The sequence below is a fragment of the Struthio camelus genome, chromosome 3 (genome assembly GCF_040807025.1).
Source record: "Struthio camelus isolate bStrCam1 chromosome 3, bStrCam1.hap1, whole genome shotgun sequence".
NCBI classification, from domain to species: Eukaryota; Metazoa; Chordata; class Aves; order Struthioniformes; family Struthionidae; genus Struthio; species Struthio camelus.
Window position 1 is genome coordinate 104,383,484 of NC_090944.1, and position 18,172 is coordinate 104,401,655.

At 57.5% G+C, this 18,172-nt stretch overlaps 1 protein-coding gene across 2 annotated transcripts; it reads left to right on the forward strand.

Moving 5' to 3' along the window:
* The first annotated feature begins 444 nt into the window (after positions 1-444).
* Positions 445-17,282, forward strand: CAPN11 (calpain 11). 2 transcript variants are annotated; one of them, XM_068939505.1, is made up of 21 exons: positions 445-581; positions 5,187-5,469; positions 6,043-6,112; positions 7,888-8,006; positions 8,188-8,321; positions 8,497-8,665; positions 9,572-9,655; positions 9,742-9,827; positions 10,069-10,143; positions 11,078-11,238; positions 11,340-11,524; positions 12,208-12,419; positions 12,596-12,635; positions 12,890-12,955; positions 13,426-13,483; positions 13,583-13,647; positions 14,612-14,680; positions 14,774-14,852; positions 15,301-15,417; positions 15,492-15,550; positions 15,789-17,282. In XM_068939505.1, the coding sequence occupies exons 2-21, from the start codon at positions 5,224-5,226 to the stop codon at positions 15,813-15,815; spliced, it is 2,121 nt and encodes a 706-aa protein (XP_068795606.1). In that variant the 5' UTR covers positions 445-581; positions 5,187-5,223; the 3' UTR covers positions 15,816-17,282. The 2 variants fall into 2 exon arrangements, with proteins under 2 accessions (XP_068795606.1, XP_068795607.1); XM_068939506.1 differs by having other exon boundaries at positions 11,340-11,509.
* Positions 17,283-18,172: the final 890 nt, after the last annotated feature.

The following is an 18,172-nucleotide window of genomic DNA, read 5'->3' on the forward strand; positions in this document are numbered from 1 at the left end:
CTAGTTGTGACCGCCAGGGCTTGCAGTGAAAACCGGGCTGCCAGCAGCGTGCTGCAGGCACCAGGACTGGGGAAGCACCCTCTGCTTCCCCTGCAGCTGACGGCTTGCTGTCTCGTCACCCACAAACCCCTTCCCGGAGGAAGGTGCTCCCCCTTCTCCTTCCATCCCCAGCCGTGGCCTCTGCATGCCCTGAGCCCTCTGCACCCAACAAGGGTGCCAACACAGCGGTGCCCTCTGCGAGGCTGAGCCAACGCCGCCGGGCGTGCACCCCGCCCCGCGCAGGGTCCGGGCACAATTCGGGGCGAAGGCACCTCAGGAGGTCCCTCCTGCCCAAGACCTGCCCACCCCAGCGCCAGGTACCAGCCCAGCCCGCCCGGGGCTCTGACGCTTCCCCGGCCAGCGCCACGGGTCGGCTGCCGCTGCGCCTTTAATTCCCCCGCCCTCGTTCAATCTGAGCCTCTCGCACATCCTGCCCAGAGAAACCCCACCTTCCGCGCAGCGGGGCCGAGCCGAGCCGGGCCGGGCTGGGCTGGGCTGGGCCGGGCCGGATAGGGCGGCGGCGGCAGCAGCCTGCGCGCACCGTGAGTGTCCCCCCCACCCCCCCCTTCCTGCAGACCCCCGCCCGCCTGACGGCCCCCGGCCCGGCGCGGGACCCCGGCCCAGCCGAGCCCAGCCGAACCGAACCGCGCTCGGGGCAGGGCGGGTCGGGCCCGGCGCTGCGGCACCGTGCGCGGCGGTGGGGGCCGCGGGCGGGGCCGGGCCGCGGGGCCGGGGCGGCGGCGGCCCCCGGGCTGCGCTGCGCCCTGCTGCGCCCTGCTGCGCCCGGCCCGGCCCGGCCCGGCCGTCGGGGCGCGGGGAGGCCGCGCTGCGGGGCGAGGTGCGTGCCCGGCTGGGCGGTTTCGGGTCGGGGGGCTGCGTGGGGCGCGGGAGGCCTTTTCGCGCTGCGTGGTCTGAGCTGGCTGCGTGAACCTCGCCCGCGGCGGGGTCCAGCCCCCGTTGCCGTTTCTGGTTGCGTGGACCTTTTTTTCCTCCTCGTCTCTGCCAGATAATGCAGTCGTGGTTGCAGTGGCTGGGAGCCTTCCCAGGCACCGCAGAAAGTAAACGGGGTATTGCAGCAGCCTGTAACGCAGTCTGGAGGGCTGGCAGGGAGTCAAGGCTGGCCTAGGTGCTTGGCCAACGTCTGCTGTGGTGGGCTCGTGCTCGGCAGCCAGGTCGAGTCAAGGGGGTGTGGGAAAGCAGGGGGGAAACCCCTGGGAAATGGGGATCTTCCTTACCTGGTGCCTGCCTGGGAAGGGCCTGAGAGCTGCCGATACAATGTATGGAAGAGTTTCTATTTTGACTTCCTCCCGCAAGCTGAGCGTGCGCCCAGGCGTGCTGGAGCACCACTGGGTCAGGAGTCCGGCGGGATGGAGCAAGCTGTCTCAGCCACGCCAGGCTTTGCCTGCTCGGCCACACCGCTGGCGTTGAGGAGGCAGCACTGTTGGCGTTGAGGAAAGGAGTGATGTCAGGTGATGGAGATAGGAGATCCCCAGGGCAGTCACTGCACTGAGGAGCTGTAGTGTTTGGAGATGAGCGAGCCACCTGAGGTGCGTGTGACACTAGCTGTGGGCTTCATCCCAGTCCGCTGAGCTGTCATGTTGGAGATAATCCTTTAGCCTCATCCACTTTGCTTTTGGAACGCCTTTATCGCCTTAAACCTGCCCAGGCTGCTTAGTCGCACCTCTTCCTTCTTTTTAGGGTAGCAGATGGTGTGTGCCTCTCTCACCATGCCCGCAGCTGCCGATTGAGCTTATGGCCCCTTTCCTTAGGAAGAGGTCCTCAGCACATGGTCCCCAGGACCAACCCTGGCGTCATGCTCTTCCAGCCACTTTATGGGCTGAGGAGTGTTTGTGATGGAGGCGCTGGGGGACAAGAGACCCCTTCACCACCACTGGGCCTGGACTGGCTCAAGCTCTACTCTGGTTCGTGCACCCTGCTGTGCTTCCTGGTCTCTGAGTGCAGCTGCTGACCTGCAGATCTGCAAAGATTTTGGATGGACCTCAGGATTGATGCTGTACAGGAGACCTCAGTTTTTCTATATGCCCTCAGGTGTGCCAGGCATCTTGGCCCTGTGGGGACCAACATGTCTTTCTGATCCCATCTGGGGATCAGAGATGTCTCTGGTGCTAGAAAGCATCATGTTGTGGTTGGATGCTGCCTGGCTTGGAAAGATGGCTTGTGCTGTCCTCAAGGGCTAATGGGTTTGGGTTTTTTTCTCCTAATTGCTGTCTAATTTTTCCTCCCACTTAGAGGACCTGCTGTGTCTGTCAGCATCGTTATGGAGAAGGCCTCTCCAGTGACTTATTCTCACCCCACTTGTTTAAGGACTAGTCTGGTCCCTGTCCCAGCCTGGAGTCTGAGATGTTCCTTCTGCGCTTGCGTGACCTTAGTCTGCCACCGTTCTTTATTTTTCTGTCTGTCAAGAGCACAGCCTTCCAGAGTATTTTGAGTAACAGGGCTAAGAATAACTTGCATGGTGCCCCTGTCTCAGCTGCACACAGCTCAGCATGTCCAAGGGCTCATCTGGTGCCTGCGGGCAGGGTGGAGAGGCCAAGGGGGAGGGACCACTGATCCCTCCATGGGGGCAGATGTGAGCAAGGAAAATACAGGTGAACAGAGGCCTGAGGACAAGGCAGGAGAGGCTGCAGGCAGCCTGCAGGTTGCAGGGAGGGAGAGTTCCCGTATCCTCTGGCAGGTTGTGGTGTGCGAGTTAGCTTTGCAGATGTAACCGCTTTGCAGAGGCCTGGGGGGAGGGAGAGGAGGTGATGCCAGTGATTTTCGTGCTGAGAGTTAGGGAGCCCCTGAGAGGTGGGTACTGGTTACGTGGGCCTCCTCAAGCCCACAGGAGAGGGAGCTGGTGAGGGGTGCTCCTACAGCGCTGAGCCCTAACACCCGTGCCCTCCGGTGCAGCAGTGAGCCCTGGCATGGCCTAGGTGAGCCATGCCAAGGCTCTGCCGGAGCGGTGACCGGATACAAGGTGTTCTCCATGCCCCAGAGACACTGCTCTGCCCAGGATTAGCACGCACTGCCAAGCACACCTGCAGCTGTATCTGGGCCTGCCAGAGCATGGGGAGGCAGGAGGGTGGGGAAGTCACGAGGCAGGAGCTGAAAGCTACGTCTGTGTTTGGGATTCCTCCTCATGCGGTCCTGCTGGGCTCTGCCCAGCTGTTTGGATGGGAGGAAGTATCCCACCAGCTCTCTGGGAAAGATGGTCCTCACCACTGGGAAGGCGATAAGCTGTAGGGCTCTTAGGTGCCAGATAGAGCCAAACTGGGAGTTGGAGGGAGGAGACGGTATGGGATGCTCAGAGTGGTGGTTCCAGGGGTAGACATGGGATTGGGGCTGTCATAGGGTGAAGAAGAGGTGCTGACACCACCTTGGAGAAAGGCAGTGGGTTTAGGGCATCCCAGAGCAGAAGGAATAATGGGGAAGCGTGGGTGCTCCCCCAGAAAAGCTTCTGGGAAGTCCCTTGGATTAGGAACCCTGTTTGCCCACCTTATACCACACTAATAGCAAAGCACATGCCAAGAGCTTGCACGCCTTTCAGTGTTGCCTGCCATCCCCTAATCATCACAGTACTTCCTGGTTAAGGAGAGATGCCCCTTCAGAGCCGGGTTGCACCCTGCTGTGCTGGGAAGGGGTTTTGGGAAGGTTAGCCCTGCTGCATGTGAGGTGGAGCTGAGATATCTTGGGGTGCGGGGGACAGGGTAAACCACAGCTCCAGCAGGCCCGTGGTGGTGGCATCTGCTCCACAGCCCTTGGGTGTTAGTGCTAGCCCTTGGCGCCGTGGGCGCCCCAGTGGCGCAGAGGGCAACTGGGATCAGCGTGGTGTGTTAGGACTTGCCTTGCTGAATGGGTGGAGCGGGGCAGGGCCATGGGGCCAGACATGCAGGAGAGCTGCATCGCGTCTTTTTGGAGGGCCTGAGCGTGAGCTGCTGCTGGTTTAAACCCACTGGGAAGAAGGGTTGTGTCAGGACCTTTGCCAGGGTGAAGGGCCAGAGCAGCGGGGAGGCTCGGTGGGGTTTAGCCTGCCTTGGCCTCCTGGGCCAGAAGTGCTCCCCACACCGTGGGTGCCCTGCTGCCCACACGTCCTCTTCACAGGACAGCCACTGTCCCTCTGGTCCTGCTGATGGTAGTGGGGGTGCCTGAGAAGACCAGCAGATGTCCCGGGAAGGCTCCTCCTCTGTGCCTGCTGTGCTTGGGAAGCGTTGCTCAGCACGGGACACAGCTTCCCAGAAACCCGCTCGCCCGTGAGCGATGCTTGAGTCACCCTGCGTGCTGGGGAAGGGCCGTCCCGCCTCTTCCTTCCCTCCGCATGCCCCATAGATAGACACTGTGTCTGCTCCCCCAAGGGCTCCTCCCTTCCCTTCCCTCCTCTCTGTTGACTCAGTGCTCAGGCAGCCGCAGCCTCCTTCGAGTGAGAGAGGCGCTTGGTGCACAGCACGGCAGCTGCTGACACCTTCCTGGCTGGGGCGTGCATGGATGAGTTGGGAATCGGGACAGGGAGAGTCTGCCCTGTCCAGACAGCCGTGCTGAGGGGATCAGGGTGGGAGCGCCCAAACCCTCCAGGGAATGCCCTGGAGAGGCCCAGATAAGAGATGGGCAGCAGCCAGGAGCACAGCTGGGCTGGCAGCTTGGAGGAGATGCTTCTGGAGGCAGAAAGTGCCTGAAATTCCTCTGTGCGTGGCCGTTGTGCACTGGGCAGCTGGAGAGCTCTCTGCAGCGCCACTGGCAGGCTGCTCCCCAGCTCCATCTCCTTCTGGGCTGGGATCAGCGCTGCTCTTCTTGTTTGGCTTATGCTAAAGGTAGTGGGAACGTGACAGGCTGGGCAGGAGGCCGGTGACCTGGTTCTGCACGGAGAAGCACTGTGGTCTGTGTTGGGGCTGAGATACGGGGAGAACCTCATGGCATGCGTGCTTGCCCAGGGATGCTTTTTGTGGGCTCTGCTCAGAGCAGTGCTGGTGGAAGAGGTCCCACTGCGGGGGAGACGGGGAACTGGGTCTGCCCCGCTTCCTCAAAGGAGCGGCTGTGATTGGCAGCCTGGTGCTGTGTGAAACTCGGCCAAATTTCCTCCTGGGGTGTGCTACCACCGACCAGCCCTGGGCTCCCTGCCCCGCCTCAGCCTCATGGTGCCTGTTTCGTTGCAGGGAGCAGAACTGAAGGAAGTGCTGCTGGTGCCCAGCCATGATGCCCTTTGGGGGAATTGCTGCCCGGCTGCAGAGGGACCGCCTGAAAGCCGAGGGAGTTGGCCAACACCATAATGCCATCAAGTACCTCAACCAGGACTATGAGACCCTCAAGCAGGAGTGTCTTGAGAGTGGTACCCTCTTTAGGGACCCCCAGTTCCCAGCTTCCCCCTCTGCCCTTGGCTTCAAGGAGCTGGGGCCGCACTCCAGCAAGACACGGGGGGTGGAGTGGAAGCGTCCTTCAGTAAGTATCAGGCTTGCTTTCTTCTTAGGTTGGGCTGGCGTCCCTTGCCTGCAATATCTGCACTAACATAGTTTGCCAAGCTGCAGCTTGGCACTAGCCAGCTGGTCTCCGTGCTGCAAATCCCTCAAGTGCTTCAAGGCCTCCTTTCCCAAGGGATTAGAGCAATGCTCAGTGAGTGTCAGCTCAGAAGAACATTACATCTAGTGAGTCTTTTTTCCCCTCTGTGCAGCAGACCTTGGGCTTTGAAATGGCTGGGCTACATCATTGCTTCTAGATATCATGTTGCCTTCAGGAACTAGGGCTTTTGAGGTTGTGTAAGCCTAGGTGCTACTGGTGCAAGGAGAATTCCCATTAGTCCATCTAGCCTTTTCCCACCATGGCTACACCAGATCTTGCCTTGGTGGCCTTGGCGTTGCAGTCAAGGAGTTTACCCTGACAGAGGACAGGTGAGGGTGCATCTCGCAGGGATCATATACCTCCTGCCGGTGTCAGAGCTGCAGCAGGTACCAGCCCTGCAGAAGCACAGGCCCTGCTGAGATCTGGCACCAGCATCCAATTCTCTTTCTCCTGCAGGAATTAGTGGATGACCCTCAGTTCATTGTTGGCGGTGCAACACGGACGGATATCTGCCAGGGGGCTCTGGGTAAGTGCTGGAGATATGTCCCCAGCCCATGATCTAGAGAGCAGTGACTGGGGCGGGCTGACATGGTTGGAGAAGAGGGGTTTGTTTAAGGCATGTGCTGAGCATGGACTGGTTTCACAGCATCTTTCCCCAAGCACGTAGAGTGCATTTTCATTTTGGCCTGTGCACTCCCATCTCTGTACCTCAGACTCCCCTCCTATTTAGTGCTGTGGTAACTGCGGAAGGTGGGAGCACTTTGTGACTTCTGCTGGTGCCAGCTTAAGAGCCCGTGATCATGGGTTGACGGATGTACCGTGCTAAGATCAGGGAAGATGCCGGGTGGATCTGTGCATGACATGCTGACAGCAATGCCAGGAGCTGCTCCAAGCAGCTCTCTGCCTTGAGAAGTAAACTGAGGTGAGGAGGTGCTGGTCACGCATTGGAAAGCAACACCCTGTGGCAGAAGGGAATTGAAAGGAGAGCTATGTAGTACAAGTGGTGATTCCTTTTTTTTCCAGGAGTGTCCCCCAAGCCTGAGGGCAGCAAAGATGAGGCAGGGAGAATAGTGTTAATGGGCCATGAAGGCTGGCAGGGCAGGAAACTCTTATTTAGTCATTATCAAAACCAGATCTGGGTACAATCAACAGTATGATCCTGATCTGGATCATGCTGGACAGTTGACTGTGAATATCGTGCACCTTAGCATAGCTCACTGGTTTTAGGACTGACCACATTTAATGCATCCAGGTTATCTGAACACACTTGAGACTTAGCTGGAGCAAATAACAGCACAGTGCGCTGTGGTGTTTTTTAATTGGTCGTTAAGAGGCCAAAACCAGAAATGCCACTTTGTCAAACCATATTGCAGCACAGGTTATCCAGGCTAGAGGCTAAAGTATAACAGGCTTTAAAGACGAAAGAGAAAAGGGAACCAAGGTAAAGAGTTTAAAGAGCAGTACTGGCCTAGAGCAGCACTTGTGGTTAAGAGCACTTGGAAGGAAATATGCAGTGTTACTTCTCACAGCTTGAGAGGTTGGGGCGCCAGTGTGTTAAACCTCTTGTTCAGTGACTGAAAACAAGGAATTTTTATGCAAAGTATAGCTGCAATACAGAACTTGCTGTCCCAAGAAGATGCGCATGGAGGGCAGCTGTACAAACGAGACCAAAGAGGGTCTAGATAAATGACTGCAGAAGGGAGCTGCTGATGCTCACCCTATATGATGGTCTGGACAAGGCTCCAGGTCAGGGGAGGTCATTCCCTGCCTGCCTTGATCTAATTCTGCTCTCCAAGCACCTGCTATTACACTAGGTGGGTTAGGGGAGAGAGGTTTTAGCAATGCTGGATATGGGGCAGGGGTATGGTATGACAGTGGAGACCTCGGAGAGGTTGAAGACCAAAACAGCAAGATGGGTGCAGCTGGGGGCCAGCACAGAGGGATGCTGGCAGAGTGCCAGGTCAGGAGGGTGCCGGCAGAGCTGGTACATGGGGCTCTCTGCTTGTGTCCCCAGGGACTCAGTGTCCCCAGGGATCCCAGGGGATGTGCATGGGGAGTGGGTGCTGCCTGGCCTCAGCAAGGCTGAACAAGCCTGGCTCCCTGAGCCTATTTTCACAGGACACGTGTCTCTTGCCAGCTTGACATCCTTCTGCTGGACCCTCTCCGGTTTCCCCATGTCCTTTTCCAGCGGTCGGCCCACGAACTGGCCTGTACATGTCCTGGCGTCACTATTGCCCCCCCGGTGGCGGCAGGGAGCTGGCACTGTGGCATGTGTCTCATACTGCATCCTGTCCTTCCCAGGTGACTGCTGGCTGCTGGCTGCCATCGGCTCGCTCACACTCAATGAGGAGCTTCTGCACCGTGTGGTGCCCCACGGGCAGAGCTTCCAGGAGGATTATGCCGGCATCTTCCACTTCCAGGTAGGCTGGGAGCTGCTGGTGCTCTGCAGTGGGTCTTTGCCAGCCCAGGGGCAGGCTGGGAGCAGGAGCGGGCTGTTCTGTGGGCTGTGGTCTGAGCGCATCCCTCTGGAGTAGGGTTATCTAGAGCACATGGTGCCGCCCATCGTGCCTCTGGGCCACTCACTCCAGCTTTCCTCCCCAGATCTGGCAGTTTGGCGAATGGGTGGATGTGGTGGTCGACGACCAGCTGCCCACCAAGGATGGGGAGCTCCTGTTTGTGCATTCGGCAGAGTGCACAGAGTTCTGGAGTGCTCTGCTGGAGAAGGCCTACGCCAAGTGAGTCCTGCTGCAGCGGGCACAAAGAGGGACGGGTGACTCGCTGGTGTGGGGGAGACAGGAGCAGGGGGAGTTTCTTCTCTCCTTGACCCTGGTTCTGCAGGGTGCCTGGGGAGCAGCAGTGTGGGGTGTCCTTGTTATCTCGTGTACCCCTCTCATACCCTCTGGTGCTCAGGCTGAATGGCTGCTATGAGTCGCTCTCTGGGGGCAGCACCACTGAGGGCTTCGAGGACTTCACCGGCGGTGTAGCAGAGATGTATGACCTCAAACGGCCGCCACGCAACATGGGCCACATCATCCGCAAGGCACTGGAGAGGGGATCCCTGCTGGGCTGCTCCATCGATGTAAGTGATGTGCTGCTCCTCAAAGAGGAACCGCAGCACTCTTCTCCGGTGATGGCCAAAGCGAGGCCTCACATCTCTCCTCCGGGGTGCCCAAATCCCATGCCAGCAGTCCCTTAGCTGGGATACCAGGCAGGTTACTTCTTGCCCATCTTATCGGGGCCCCCTTTTCAGAGCCAGCATGACAACCGAGTAGGCACAGCACAAGGGGCTACAACTTAGCTGCTGGGAATGGTCTCATTTTGGTGCAGTGGGAAACATTCAATAGTCTGGACTTGAGATGGATGAGGATCGGCCTACCACTCTGGCCGTGTCTTGTGTCAACATCTGCAAATTAGCTGGTCCTGGGTTTCCCATCCACTCCCTTTCCATCCGCAAGCAACACAGTGCATTGTCCCCATCACCACTGCTGATGCTACCCTCCGGATATGCAAATCCGAGTGGAACCAAACTCAATCCAGCCATATTTAGCAGCTTGCCAGGACCTAAGGTCTGCTGCCAGTATTACACGTGTGGCTGGGCTCTCTACATGTTTTCTACAAGAGACTGTTGCTCACAGCAGTCTCTGCACCACTGTGATCTATTGGGTAACATGTTATGGGATTTGCAGCTTGCACAGACAATATTTCTGTCTCGCTGGTGACAGCACTGTGTTTTGGGACAATCCTTTTCATGTTTTTCTGAAGTTTGGGATGTTCTCTGATGGCTCTCCTGGATCCTCCAGCAGGGAGGCTGTCTTTAAATTGTCCTCAGCCAACAGCCTTTGAACGCAGGGAGCTGGTACCTGCTCCTTCCCTTTGCTGGAGCATTGCAAAGCAAGGACAATCCTCTGGGCAAAGCCCCTTCTGGGATGGGGTTGGAGGACGTCAATTTGATTGCATTCACTTAAGCTTTATGTATTCTCCTCAGATCACAAGTGCCTTTGATATGGAAGCAGTGACCTTCAAGAAGCTTGTGAAGGGCCATGCCTATTCTGTCACAGCCTTCAGAGATGTGAGTTGGCTGCATGGGGCTACAACAGAAATAAAATGGAGCGTTCTGCAGCATGAGTTTAACGTCTTGTATCTGATCTCTGGTAGGTGAACTACCGGGGTCAGCAGGAACAGCTCATCCGCATCAGGAACCCCTGGGGTCAGGTGGAGTGGACTGGAGCCTGGAGCGATGGGTGAGTTCACTACATGGGACTTCAGTCCTGCTGCTGGCGGACCACCTGTCACTACTGCGCCCAAAACAAACGGGCGCCTCTTGCATGGCACTGCCAAAGGGAAGTTCATAGCATGCAATGTCCTTCACATCAAAGGTGGGGGGGGGGCCATTGATGGCCAGCTGTGAAGTGCATAGCACTGTGAATGTCTCGCTTCATCTGGAGAAGTCCTCATCTAATTGTCTCCCTCCTGTTATTACAGCTCCTCTGAATGGGACAACATTGACCCCAGCGACAGAGAAGAGCTGCAGCTGAAGATGGAGGATGGAGAGTTCTGGTGAGTGCCAGAGAGAAGTGCTTCTGTTTTTCAGCATCCACCTTGGGAACAAGCCGAGGAGCCAGGGAGAGATTCTGCAGTCCAGCTTCTCCTGAAACATATGACCTGAATTTCCATTACTGGAGAGCATGTTAACATTTTTTTCTTGTCTGATCTAGTTAATAATTTCCTTTCCCTCAAGGAAATTCAGCACAACTAAATGCAAATTAATACCTAGGAAGGACAAACATCCCTTATTCCACAAACCCAGCAGTGGGCTCTAAATGAGCTGTTCCTGCACAGGGTAAAAAGTCTCACTTAATTCTGCAAAAACGTTGCCTCTGTGTTTTTGTGGTGGCCCCAAGGGGAAGTTGAACCCTGGGAAAGGGGCTGGAATTGCAGAACAAATAGGAAGGAGTTACTCAGTACTTCTCAAGCCACAAGAACAAAGGGGTCTCTGGTGGAAATACTGAGCAGCCAGCTTAGGCAAACATTGGAAGTCTGATGTGGAACACTGTGCTGCAGTTTGTTTGTTTTTTTTTTTTTTTTTTTTTTTTTGGAGAGTCAAAGTATAACTGTGTTCAGAAAGAGTGGTCTAGCAGGACGGATGGTTGTCTCCCAATGCGTGCAGGGGCCGTATGCCCAGCGTTAATGGAAGCAGGTAGGCAAGGAGCTTGCATCTCTGCAGGGACTGCTCTGCCCTCTTCCCTTTCAAATTAACGCATCCCTTCCTTCCCAAGGAGGAGACCCAGGGGGTCAGCCCCTGGAGGTGAATGGGCTGGGTAGAGGCTGTTCCTGCAAAGGGCAACTGAGTCACCTGAGGAGGAGGTCTGGGGTAGTTCCTCTCTCCTTAGTTCACCTAACAAAAGCACTGGTTGCTGGGTTCAGAGCTCCGTGCTTTCCTCCTCCCTCCCGAGCTGTGCTCTGGCCTCAGCCCCTGCTCTGCTTCCCGCAGGATGTCTTTCCGGGACTTCATGAGAGAGTTCTCCAGGTTGGAGATCTGCAACCTAACCCCCGATGCCCTCACCAAGGACGAGCTGAGCAAGTGGCACACACAGGTGTTTGAGGGCACATGGCGCCGGGGGAGCACAGCTGGGGGCTGCAGGAATCACCCAGGTACTCTTCCCTCCCACACCCTCACCCCCGGGTGAGCAGCCACACAGCTCGGCAGCGAAAGAGGCAGCTGTCTCATCCACATGTCCCTCCTTCCCTCCCAGCCACATTCTGGATCAACCCCCAGTTTAAGATCAAGCTGCTGGAGGAGGATGACGACCCTGGGGATGACGAGGTAGCCTGCAGCTTCCTGGTGGCCCTGATGCAGAAGCATCGTCGGAGGGAGCGGCGGGTGGGTGGCGACATGCACACCATCGGCTTCGCCGTCTACGAGGTAACCCCCACACCAGTGCTACTTCCTTGGGACTGGCTCAGCCCATGATCTTCAAGGACACCTTTCCTTCCCACTTTGGCCAGGCTGTGGGTTAATGTCCATCCATCTGTGTCCATTTTGTCCCCGCCTCGTGCTCCCTGCTGCTGTAAGAGACAACACACAGGAATGGGTAATTCTGATTTCCCTCTTTTCTCCTCTCTGCAGGTCCCTGAAGAGGTATGTCCTGAGCTGCCGGACTCTACCGCCTCTCTGAGAGAGCACAAAAGTGGTCAGGAAGGGGTTAATGCAGCCGCACATACATGCACAGACATGTGTGCACACCCTGTGGCGTGGGAGTTTCCATTGCCCTGGCAGTGGCTGGGTGCCGGAGGGATAAGTCACTCTGGACAGGACTGTGAGGGGCTCTCTGCAGAGCAGCCACTGGGCTGGGGGGCAGCAGGACCATGCCTTCGTACCAGCTCGGTGTGCTGCACAGGTGAGGCTGGGCTGCGGTGTGCGGTTGCTGCTGGGCTGCTGCCTTGCTGCACAGCGCAGAGTCAAGCTGGGCTGACCCATTACAGTGGGAGCTGCTGAGTTGGCTGGCTGGGGCAGGCCATGCCCTGCCCCATGAGGCAGGTTTTGGTCACCCTGCTCCCTGCAGTTCCCCCTCTTGCAGCCGTTGGCTGGGCCGTTGTCCATGGGTGCATTTGCTTCCCCAGGCTCAGGGCTGCCAAAATGTGCACTTGAAGAAGGACTTCTTCCTGCGAAACCAGTCGCGGGCACGGTCTGAGACCTTCATCAACCTGCGGGAGGTGAGCAACCAGATCCGGCTGCCCCCTGGCGAGTACATCGTTGTGCCCTCCACCTTTGAGCCGCACAAGGAGGCTGACTTCGTCTTGCGGGTCTTCACTGAGAAGCAGTCGGACACGGCGTGAGTCCCTTCCTCAAAGCCTCCTGCTGCATCTCAGCCCCTAGCCTGGTCAGGGGGACATTGCAGCACAGGCCAGCCTGCCTGGGCAAGTGGAACCCCAGCCATGCCCTGCAGGTAGCCTTCTGCCTGGGGATCTACCATCCTCTCCTCACTGTTTTCCCCATTTGTGCCCCCAGGGAGCTGGATGAGGAGATCTCGGCAGATCTGGCAGATGAGGTAAGACCCACCACTCCTGTTCAATTGATGCTTAGGCTCTGGGGCTTGGAGGAGGGGGAAGCTGTGGGCAGGAGCCGGCTCCATGGGTTTGGGATGCCGCTGTGGCTGAGGTGGAGGTGTCAAGGTGATGAGGATGTGGAAGGGAGCAAATATGAGAAGAGCCTCTCTTCCAGTGTGAGTTTGCTGAGCCTCAGGGGCAGGGCAGTGCCTGGTTTTTGTTCGCTAACTTCTCTTTCTGGCTTGTGTCACCCCAGGAGGAAATTTCCGAGGATGACATAGAAGATGGCTTCAAGAGCATGTTCCAGCAGCTGGCAGGGGAGGTGAGTATGGCTGTGCCAAGGTCTGGGAAGCATGGGGAAGGGACAGGCCCTCTGGCCATTAGAGCTGCACAGACTGGAGGAGTAAGGGCTTCCCCAAAGCAGGGCTCCTGGGGGCTCTCCTGAGGTCTCCTGGTGCCACCCGCTTCTTCCCAGCCAGCGAACTCCAGTCCGCCCAAGCTTGCTCAGTCCCGGTGCCACAGACAAGTCTCTGCTGCGGCTTGGCCCAGCTTCCCCCAGGGGTGGCATCCATGGAGCAGATTTGGCAGGGGGAAGTTCAGCTGTGGCCTGAACCATTCTGGCCATGCAGGAAACCTCACAGCACCCTGGTGTTTCGTGAATAAGGTGGGGGTGTTTGGCCAGTAATGGAGGAAGGGCTGCAAGTGGGGTGGAGAGCAGTCCTCCAGCCCAGCTGGGAGAGGGAGAGGGGGTCGGTGCAGGCAAGGATCCTGCTAACTGTCTCGTTGCTGCAGGACATGGAAATCAGCGTCTTCGAGCTCAGGACTATCCTGAACAGAGTCATCGCTAGGCGTAAGTGCTGTCTCTTCTCCCCCTCGCTCCCCATAGCCCCGGCATGTTTGAAAGGTTGTGTTTTAACGTGCATAATCTCCCTCCTCCTTCCCTCCTCAGACAAAGATTTGAAGACAGATGGATTCAGCCTGGATTCTTGCCGCAATATGGTCAATCTGATGGATGTATCCTCTCGGCACTGCGGGCAAGGGCTGGCTTCCCTGGCGCTCAGTCTTGCGTCAGGGAAACTTCTCTGCAGGAGCTGTGGTGGGGTCTGGCCTGGCTCTTCAAGCGGGGGAAAGAAAGGGTCCTTGTGACTGCTGCACGAGGGCTTCAGAGATGTCTGCTACATGCACCTGGGGAGTTAGCTTGGTAGCTCTGTGGACCATCTGGGCTGCAGTAGCTGGCTTCCTGGAAAGGGCTATGAGTTCCCCTGCTTGTTTTGGGCCCTGGCCTGCTCCTTCTCTGCTGCCAGAACCTCAGCCTGGCTGTGCTTGCATTTTCAACTTTCCCCTCCGGAGAGGAAGCACCTGATGCTTCACTTCCCATTCGGCTCACGAACACCACGCAGAGGCCCTGTTTCACCCTAGGATGATAAGCTATGACGCCGTGCAGGCTTCAAGGCATTCCTGGAAGTGAAGGAGCGGGTATTTGGTCCCCCGGCTAAAACCATTTTGAGTGGTGGTTAAAAATGAGGAGTGTAAAGCAATGGCAGCAGCGGTCTATGTTCCTGCTTGCATAAGGACATGCAATTGAAGGCCAGGGTAGAGAGAGAGCTCCAAGCCCCTTCATTATTAGTCTGACCCTGCAACATCCTTTTAGCTGCATGCCAGCCTGCTGTTGCTCTGACAACACCGCAGCAGAGTGCTGCACAGAGCAGAAGTGCAGCCCTTTCTGGGGAGTGGCACAGCAGCTGTTCTACGCATTGCACTTTCCCTGATGGTTTGCAGACTTTGATCTTGCTTATGGTGCAGGAAGGAGAGGGGAAGTCAAAAAGGAACTGGGCCAGGTTGAATGTGATCTGGCTGGAATGCCCTTTCTCGCCCAAGGTGGTTGGGGTCTGATTGCTTTGCCTCTCCATGGCCTGTGCCTGGTCCTTTATTCCACCCCTTTTTCTGGCTGTTTTTTCCTTGATCCGCTGCTCCCCAGAAAGATGGCAGTGCCCGCCTCGGGCTGGTGGAGTTCCAGATCCTGTGGAACAAGATCCGGAGCTGGCTGGTAAGGGGGAGACGTGGTGGGAAACACTATGAGGGAATGGTCAAACAAGAAAAGGGGAGAGCCTGCCCTACATCCTCCATGATCTTTTTGCAGACCATCTTCCGTCAGCACGACCTGGATAAATCGGGCACCATGAGCTCATATGAGATGCGCATGGCTCTGGAGTCAGCAGGTAGGTGTAGAGAAGGATGAGGCTGGGCGGGGGGTGGAGGAGCAAGGCTCCAGCTGTGGGACCCCTGTGGGACTCCCATCTCATGTAGGAGGAGAAGCGCAAGACCTGCCTAAGTTGCATGCTTTGAGCCAATCTGTCATGGTAGCGGGACTGTGGCCCACATCTGAGCTGGGCTTTCTCCAGCCCAGCCACACTGAATGCTGGCAGCCTTGGGGTCGGGGTTCCAGGCAAGATGGTCCCAACCTCTGTGCCCCTCTGACCTGTAAGCAGGGGCTTTGGGGTGGATCAGTGAGCTTAACTGTTCATCTAGCAATGATCTGTAGCTCTGGGAAGAGCATCCCTTCTTACTGCTAAGTCTAGGCTCAGCGTCTCCCCTCAGATGGGAGCTTTGGGAGTCGCATCCTCCTCTCCTGACTTCCTTGGGCACTGACTGCTTTTTACCTTGCAGGTTTCAAGCTGAACAACAAGCTGCATCAGGTGGTGGTGGCCCGCTATGCTGACTCCAGCATGGGCGTGGACTTCGACAACTTTGTCAGCTGCCTGGTCAAGCTGGAGGCCATGTTCAGTGAGTGCCAGCTCTGGGCTAGGGAGGGCAGGGGGAGAATGGCACATTGCTCAGCTTGCTCTTGTGCCCTGCAGGGTTCTTCCACAGCATGGACCCCGAGGGCACTGGCACTGCTGTGATGAACATCTCTGAGGTGAGAGCTCAGCCCAGCAGCCCTGGGCAGCAGGCAGCGGGGTCCAGAGGCAGAAAGATTCTGGGTCAGGAGGTAGGAAGCCCTCTAGCCTCCTTGGGTGGTAAGGTAAGGAAGGAGCCCAGCAGCACTTGAAAGAGATGGGAAAAGGGATTGCTTAAGACTCCGTTTCTCTCAGAGGGCTATTGAGATGTTGGGAGTGCACCACCCCCTGCTCATACCGTCTCCCTCTCCTTTGCAGTGGCTGTTGCTGACAATGTGCGGCTAAGAGCCACGACAGATCCACTGCAGCTAGGACGCCCCGGCAGGCCAGGCCAACTCCAAGTGCCTCCCCTTGGATCCATGGACACAGGATGCTCTCCCTCCCCTTGCTCCATCCCACGCTGATCCACCAGCCCTGCCCTGCCTCCCAGCAAGACTCACTCCACCATCTCCTGTGGACCATTTTGCAGAGTTCAAGGCAGACAGGGGATGCCCTTCTCTTCTGCTGGACTGGGCTGGCTTTCCATTCTTCCCTCTCCTCTCTCCCCACCCCAGAACAGCAGGAGGGCAAGCAGCATGGGAGTGCCAGCGCATCACTGCACCTAGCTTTATGGCAACCGCTGTGGAGGCGAGTGAAGGAGCAAGCTGGAGCCTGGCTACGGAGCAGGGAGCGGAAGGAGCTGAAGGGGAAAGGGTGGGGGGGAGTAGTGTTGCTCTGTCATTATCCCGTTGCTGCTGGCACATGTCACCTGCCTGTTGGGGGCATGAACACGTGTTACGTGTCTCCTGCTGAAGCAGCTGGTTCCTGGGCTGCCAGCACTGGCCTCCTGGGAACATCCTGGTGGGAGGAGAGTGTGCGTCAGGGCAAGGAGGAAGGCCAGTACTTTTCCCACTGCACTCATCACCCCCAAGCACTTTCCAAAGGATAACATGACCAAAGTGTGGGGGTCCCGTGTGGATCAGGGCACCAACATTCGGTTCCTTCTCCCACAGACTCCTTCTGTGTGGCCTTGAACACGTGCCTCCCGCCTCCATGACCCCTTTCTTTGCCCTGCAATAGGGCTAAGCCCATAACTTAAGCAATGAATGTTTGAGGGGTTTCCCTGCCGCATGATCATATGCCACCCCCTAGCACAGCACAGTGGGTGTCTCTTCCCAGATGAGCATAGGAGTGCCACCACCATAGTGCCACCGCTTTCCCACAGCAGTGGGTTGGCCTTCCCTCCCGCTGAGGTCAGTGCTGGAGCTGCCCTGGGCACTGGGCCCTGCCCCCCCTTCCTGCCACTGCTCCTGTTTACAGCCTTCAGCAGGATCAGGGCAGGGGTCCGGGGCCACCAGGGAGCTGCCTTCCCGTGGAGCAGAGGGGAGCTCTGCTCAGCAGGAATAGGTAGGGTTGGCTTGGAGGGATTTCTCCTGCTCACAGATCCATCACCATCCCACACAGCTACACTCCCCTCCTCCCTTGGGCTCCTTTACCCAGCACAGATGGGCCCCTGCGTGAACTGATTTGCACTTCTCTACGCTCTTCCACTCCCTTCATTTTTTTCCTGTGGTAATGGGGTGGCTCTAGCTGGGCGGTGGGCAAAGGCCCCTCCTTTGCCCTGCAGATGCAGGCAGGACACTTTGGTTTCCCCCGTGCCCCTGTTGTCGCTGGAGAACGTGCCTGCAGCAATAACCACTTCTGCCTGGATGGCAGGGCTGCTTCCTCACCATGCTCAAATAATACTCCAAGTAATAAACAGATCTGTCAGAAGCATGGCCCATGCGGTGCCTAGGGGGCAGCGCATCTTCGCTCCTTGTCTGGCTGTAGCCTTCCTGGGCTAGGCTGGGCCTCACAAGAGGGAGGGAGGCAGAGCAGAGGAGGACTCTACAGGGAGGCTGGGAGCAGGGCCCAACCTCAGGTCTTATATGCTTCCACACACCCCTGAGCAGGAGCACAGATGGCACACATGGCAGTGCTGGAGCAAGGGGCAGTATGTGGCTGCCAGGGCTGCGGTGGGGTGGGGATGAAATGCATAGTCAGGCCTGGGATCTGCAGCTTCTCTTGGCCACGAGTGGAGGAGCAACACCATGCACAGCTCTTCCTATGGAGGTGGAGGGGTCCATCGCCACCAGGGCTTCATGAACATCGCTTCTGTCTTCCTTTGCATATGGGTCTTGGTGCAGACATGCAGGAGCAGCGCAGTGTAAGGGAGGTTTTGGAGAGCAGTGGTCTTCAAGAGCAAGCCAGGCCATTGTGAAGATAACACAAAATGACAATAGGTAGCGGGAAGCATGAGGAGAGGCCCCGTAGCTTTCTCCCACGCGCTGCTTTTCGTGCTCAGCACAAGTTGCCCTGTGCCCGTGTCTAAGCCGTTGGATGTGGCCAGCCAAGCTGCCGTGAAGCGCAGCCTCCCTAATGCAGTCCAATACTAGTAAAAACGCCTTTGCTGCACACTTGGACGTCACAAGCTTTGGGCAAAGGGGGGGGGGGGCAGGCGCATGGCAGCTGGGGTGCATCCCCGCACGGGGAGGGTGTGTGTGTGGGGGGGAACTCCTCCTAAGAGGGCAAGGGCCGGGTTTCTGGGGTCTGGCTAATCGCGGCTAATACTGCTGCTGAGGCGGGGCGATGCGTAGGCCGTCGGCCCCGCAAGCCTGCGCGGG

Coding starts and splice junctions, on each gene's coding strand:
- CAPN11 (XM_068939505.1), top strand. CDS start 5,224: ATGATGCCCTTTGGGGGAATTGCTGCCCGGCTGCAGAGGGACCGCCTG. Junction 8,666..9,571: donor TGCTGGGCTGCTCCATCGAT/GTAAGTGATGTG, acceptor TATTCTCCTCAG/ATCACAAGTGCCTTTGATAT. Junction 13,484..13,582: donor GAACAGAGTCATCGCTAGGC/GTAAGTGCTGTC, acceptor TTCCCTCCTCAG/ACAAAGATTTGAAGACAGAT.